The sequence below is a fragment of the Atta colombica genome, unplaced genomic scaffold, assembly GCF_001594045.1.
Source record: "Atta colombica isolate Treedump-2 unplaced genomic scaffold, Acol1.0 scaffold83, whole genome shotgun sequence".
In the NCBI taxonomy this organism is placed as follows: Eukaryota; Metazoa; Arthropoda; class Insecta; order Hymenoptera; family Formicidae; genus Atta; species Atta colombica.
Window position 1 is genome coordinate 245,190 of NW_017259576.1, and position 5,948 is coordinate 251,137.

Below are 5,948 nucleotides of genomic sequence, written 5' to 3' on the forward strand. Positions count from 1 at the left end.
ATATATATCTATATATCATATAGATGCTTTATATATATAGAATTGATTGATCATATAGAATTGATTATTTATATTCCTATTAAATTAAATAAAAGAGCAAGTTTTTACCAATGCTTTAAAGAAAAAAAAATTATATATATTAAAATGTTTATAAATAAGTTGATTGACAAATATAAAAAAGATATGAATATCATGATAAAATCACACTTTGATAAACATATATTTCCATACGTTACTCTAATACAAGATGCTTTGTATCACATTAAATTAATTACTTCTATACTACATTAAGTAGAACAAAAAAAAGAGATTTAACCTTAAATGTTATGAAAGTTATAAAAAACACAATTGATAACAAAGAAAAAGAAAAATAAAAGAGAAAAAGTAAAGTAAATATATAATTTTTCAATTAATAAGAATGAAAACTATGAGAAATAAATGCTAATAAATATCTTTGTCTTTTAATTATTTTCAGTTTCCCATTATCGTGACACAATGCATTATCTTCTACCGCTGTTCTAAATCTGTCGCGCAGGAAGAACAATTTTCGCATCATGAAATCGAACAATAAGCTACGCCGGCGGTGTAATGGATAGCCGACATGTATCCATTGTCGGACTCATCATTTAATAAACTGCCGCTAAAAGTGCGTAATGACAGATGATCAGCTTGCACCGACCGACGACAGCAACGCTCCGCGCAACAATCTGTACTCTTTATTTTTTTTGCGCTTTTTACATCTTCCTCATCCGGAATGAAATTTATAATACGAAATGGAAGGGGAAAAAGAGAGGAAGAAAAATAAGCAAGGAAACAAAGGAAGTTATATATAAAACGCAGGGAAATTCGGCTAATAAAAAACAGAATTATGCGTCATCGCGGGACGGTTCGGTATGGTGGTGTTGCACCCGCGTATATATTTACCGCTGTCTCCTATGATGAGCAACTTGAACAGATGATCGTACTCCCGGGCCATCTTAGCGTATACGACGCGCGTCGCTCCTTCTTCGATGCCGCGTCGTCGCAGCCTCCGGAACGTTCGCTATGCGTCACCCGATAAGTTTCCTCGCGGCGCTCTCAGCGAGAGATATTCTTTATGTGATTTTGCCGTCCCCACGACGTTCGCAGGGCTTCGTGTATAATATATGTATCACGGAAATTGTTAGTTAGACCGAACTATCGCTACCCCCGCACGATCCCCAGCAGTAGCAGGAGCAGCAGCAGTAACCGCGACTCGTCTGGATCGGAAGACGACTGCAGTGTCAAATGATCGCCATGTTTATACGTCGCGATATCACCACTCATTATCATTACGGCGGGAGAAAAAAAAGCTGCGTTCCTACGTTTAGCTGCGCGACGCCCATCCCATATCAGATTGTCACCAGCTTGTTACCGCCGCCATATTCCTTCTCGCGGACGACTTAACGGTGGCGTTCTTAACGACGTTAAGCTCGATCCTCAAGAAATAATCTGAGCACAAAAATTGTCGTAACACTTACTTAGGTCTAATCTACAATCAGTCGAGAGATGGAATTGTATATCGTGCCGTAAGAAATTAACTAATCATGATCGAGTGTTTTTTTCATATTCAACTGTGATTAGTCAATTCCTTACGGCGTGACATACGACAATGTCTCCCGAGTGATTGTAGACTAAGTCTTATGTCTGTTCTACAATAGAATTGTAAAACGTAAGCGTAAGAAATTGGCAATCACAGTTAAGTATGAGAAGAACTAATCGACTATGATTGGTTAATTTCTTACCGCTTACGATTCTATTGTAGAATAAGCCTTAGGATGAAATCACACGAAATAGACGTAGAATCGATTAATCATAGTTGATTATTCTCACATTCAATTATGATTGGTCAGTTTGTTCTTTTTAGAAATTTTTGAATTTTTTAAATGGTTATCTTTTTTCTTTTTCTCTCTAAAGTGAAAAAAAAAGAGAAAAGATGAATTATGCAAGAAGTTTAGCTAAATAAAAAATAAGCCAATTAAAGTTTATTCTGACAAAATATATATAGTCACATACGTGCACAGAAAATGGATCAATTAAATTTTTAAGCCAAATATTCTTAACCATTTATGTATTTCCTAGAATTAAAGGTCTCATTAGATGATCTAGAGCAGTAGACCTGTCCAGTTTGAATTTCGGAGCCAAAATGTTTGTGTCCACACTACATAATGCATAAAATTATTTGTGAATAAATCTTTATGCTGAATGTAAAGTGCAAACGCAAATAAAATGAACAAACTTTAACAAACATAACCTCACTATAATTTTAGATTTGAACAGCTGAGTACTTAGCAGAAACTGAAAAATCTGAAGATGACAGGAAGTTTATGTATATATCGTGTTTACATTATAAGTATTAATTTTGCATTAACAGTCTAATGGCAATTTTTTTTATAAAAAAAAAGAGGAATGTCATTTTAATAAAGGATTTTAATAAGGATTTTTAATTGTATACAAATTGAGATAAATATCTGTACATGACAGCTTTCTTCATATGTCAAATATGTCCTACTGATATTTGAAATTATTACATGGAAGATTTATGTACTTGAATATATGAGATTTTTATAGAACAATATATTTTTCAATATCTGTTGGAAGAAAGAGAAAGAAATGGTATTACCAGCACGTGTATCACATAAAGCCAACAGAGTCTCATACCATTATCACAATATCTTTGTGATATGCTTATTGTCATTTACATTATTTACTGTATTAATCTCAGTGTATTATATTTTTAAATTTGGTAATACACAGAAACATTCCGAACATATTCCTATAACTCTAAATGATATAAATACATTGCCCATTCAAACATTACCTGCTGACTCGAGTACTGCAGATGCAACCAATTCTTCCTGTACATATTTCACTTGTTTCAACGTTTACCGATGTGGCAGCCAGGGGAATAAACTTCTGGTATATGTCTATCCACTCAAGATATACTTAGATTCTATGGGTAGATCGATAACTGGACAGATGACGAAAGAATTCTATCAAATTGTGAATGCTATTATCAGTAGTAAATTTTATACTCCTAATCCATACGAAGCTTGTATTTTTATTCCTTCCATCGATACTCTCAATCAGAATAGATTGAGATTGCAAGAAGTCTCTCAGGCATTAAGAACATTACCTTTCTGGAACAAAGGAAAGAATCATTTAATCTTTAACATGGTGCCTGGCACTGTACCAGACTATAACACTATCATTGATGTACCAGTAGGAAGAGCAATGATTGCAGGTGCTGGAATGTCATCATTGACATACAGACCTAGCTTTGACATTAGTTTACCAGTGTACAGTCCACTTGTAAATAATCTGAAAACGAATCATAGTAATATGAGGTAATGTCTTTCATTGTTATTTTTCATAATTTTTATACACACGTATGTATAATTATTTTGCATTTTAGAATATGGCTGGTAATATCTTCACAAATCAACATTAATAATGCTTTTGAACAAGATTTAATAGAAATAAAGACAACATATCCAAAAGATATTTTAATACTAGGTCCATGTTTGCATTTTAATCCAATGAATAATACAATACGTTGTGTAGGAGAGAATATATACAAGTATCCTGATAGTCTGCAAGTAATACAATTATATTCAATATATATGCAAAATATTTTTATTAAAATATATAATTAAAAGTATTTTCTGTTTTTTTTTTAGACATCGATGTTTTGTTTGATAATCCGTGGTGCTAGGCTTGCCCAAAGTGCGCTTTTGGATGCAATGGCTGCTGGTTGTATACCTGTGATTATAGCTGATTCTCTAATGATGCCATTTCATGATGTAATCGACTGGACCAAGTAAGATGCACTCGTAAATTAATATTTGTTACACTTTTCAACATATAATTTATTTCATTTATAACTTTCTCTTATTATCAGGGCTGCTGTTTTTATACGTGAAGTTGACATTTTATTGACAATACAACTGTTAAAAAAGATATCTCCTCAACGTATTATGGACATGCAAGAACAGAATGCATGGCTTTACGATCGTTATTTTAGTTCAATGGAGAAGATTACTGAAACTACATTAGAAATACTTGCAGATCGTGTATTTCCACATTTAACACGAGATTATACATATTGGAATGTACCATCCTATAAGGTGGATAATTACTAAAGCAAGAAAACTTAATCTTTCGCGAATTTCTCAAACAAATTATTTTCTTTTTAGGGAAAGCCTTCACCACTCTTTTTGCCAGTAACTGCTCCTAAAACGCGTGGCTTCACTGCCGTAATATTAACGTATGATAGATTGGAGTTATTGTTCTTATTAATTAATAAACTTGTGAAGGTACCGAGCTTATCCAAAGTTCTAGTAATTTGGAATAATCAGCATAAAGATCCACCATACTGTAAGAGCACATTTTACATCTTGATTATTTGCTAAACTTTAAATACATACGTTCCATTTTAATTTAATGTTACAGCTACTAGATGGCCAAAAGTTAGTAAGCCATTAAAAGTAATACAAACGAAAGAAAATAAATTGTCTAATCGATTTTATCCATATGATGAGATTGAAACCGAAGCAGTATTATCAATAGATGATGATATTATTATGTTGACTGCTGATGAAGTAGAATTTGCTTATGAGGTATACTTAAAATAATTAGTCATAAAAATACATACTTATAGTATATTTATATTATATCTTTTCTAATACTAATTGAACGAAAATATATATTAATAAAACATATATAAACTTTCAGGTATGGAGAGAATTTCCAGATAGAATCGTTGGATTTCCATCTCGCTTACACATGTGGGATAATGGTACTAATTGTTGGAAGTATGAAAGTGAATGGACGAATAGTATTTCCATGGTATTAACAGGGGCAGCTTTTCATCATAAAGTAAGTGCTACGAACGCTTATACTGTTCTTTACTCAAAAAATTAGACGCTTTATTGTTTTAATAACATTTTTATTTAACATTTCAGACCACGCACATTATTATAAAAATCCTTGGATTTTATTTTTTTCAAAATACTAACATCCTCTCCTGTTATCCTCACCAAGAATGTATAAGTTAATCCGACAAAGTAAATTACACCATTTTTTGTACGAGTATTGGAATTGTATAGTATAAAACTTTAAAGGTCTTTAAACTTTAACAACAAGTCTTTCTTAATATATTTTTCAGTATTGGAATTACATGTATACTACAGCCATGCCTGGAGACATAAAGGAATGGGTCGATGAACACATGAATTGCGAGGACATCGCAATGAATTTTTTGGTAGCGAATATTACTGGAAAAGCTCCGTTAAAGGTAAGACTTTTGACAAAATATATTGGTATTATCTAAAAATTATATAAAATCTTATAGGTGACACCAAAGAAAAAATTCCGATGTCCCGAGTGCACCAATACTGAAATGTTATCCGCGGATTTGACGCATATGGTGGAACGTACACAGTGTATAAACAAATTTTCTTCTATTTATGGAACTATGCCGTTGGAATCAATTGAATTTCGTGCAGATCCGGTACTCTTTAAAGATGTGTTTCCAGAGAAATTAAAACGATTTAACGATATAGGCAGTTTATAAAAAAAATATGTAAAAAAATAATATTTTAAAGTAATTATGAAAGTTAATTTAATATAAATTAAAATAATACGATTATTGAGAGATCGGAAATTTTCTTCTATTAAAAAGGAAGAAAAAGATTAGTTTATCAAAAATATACATATTTATTATAATTAAAATGTATTTGAGTTGTTAATAGTAATCATTTTTTTATTTATATAAGTTGACTATAAAATATACAATAAAATATATAGTAATATAAAAGTTAGGAAAATTTGTTTACTGTACAAAGTTATGATTATGGAAAATGATTCAATATGGCAGCATTTCATGAAATTAATGGTTTTGTATAAAAATTTTTTGTATATAAATATCT

General features: G+C 31.5%; 2 protein-coding genes across 2 annotated transcripts in view; one reads left to right on the plus strand and one right to left on the minus strand.

Annotated features, from left to right (window-relative positions):
- The window catches only part of LOC108693022 (ras-related protein Rab-35), a 3,352-nt gene extending 1,958 nt beyond the window's left edge, over positions 1-1,394 (minus strand). The window contains exon 1 of the mRNA XM_018201663.1: positions 925-1,394. Coding sequence (XP_018057152.1) covers positions 925-976 — 52 coding nt within the window. The 5' untranslated portion in view covers positions 977-1,394. The remainder of the gene's footprint in view (positions 1-924) is intronic.
- Positions 1,395-2,601: 1,207 nt separating this feature from the next.
- Positions 2,602-5,593, plus strand: LOC108692927 (exostosin-2). The gene is made up of 9 exons (XM_018201505.1): positions 2,602-3,365; positions 3,434-3,617; positions 3,699-3,838; positions 3,920-4,145; positions 4,215-4,395; positions 4,471-4,637; positions 4,753-4,896; positions 5,186-5,314; positions 5,372-5,593. The coding sequence occupies exons 1-9, from the start codon at positions 2,632-2,634 to the stop codon at positions 5,591-5,593; spliced, it is 2,127 nt and encodes a 708-aa protein (XP_018056994.1). The 5' UTR covers positions 2,602-2,631.
- Positions 5,594-5,948: the final 355 nt, after the last annotated feature.

Bases quoted from the DNA above. Each gene is read 5' to 3' on its own strand.
- LOC108692927 (XM_018201505.1), top strand. From the start codon at position 2,632: ATGGTATTACCAGCACGTGTATCACATAAAGCCAACAGAGTCTCATAC. The intron at 3,366-3,433 runs GTAATGTCTTTC...TTTGCATTTTAG, and splicing joins ACGAATCATAGTAATATGAG to AATATGGCTGGTAATATCTT. The intron at 4,897-5,185 runs GTAAGTGCTACG...TATATTTTTCAG, and splicing joins GGGCAGCTTTTCATCATAAA to TATTGGAATTACATGTATAC.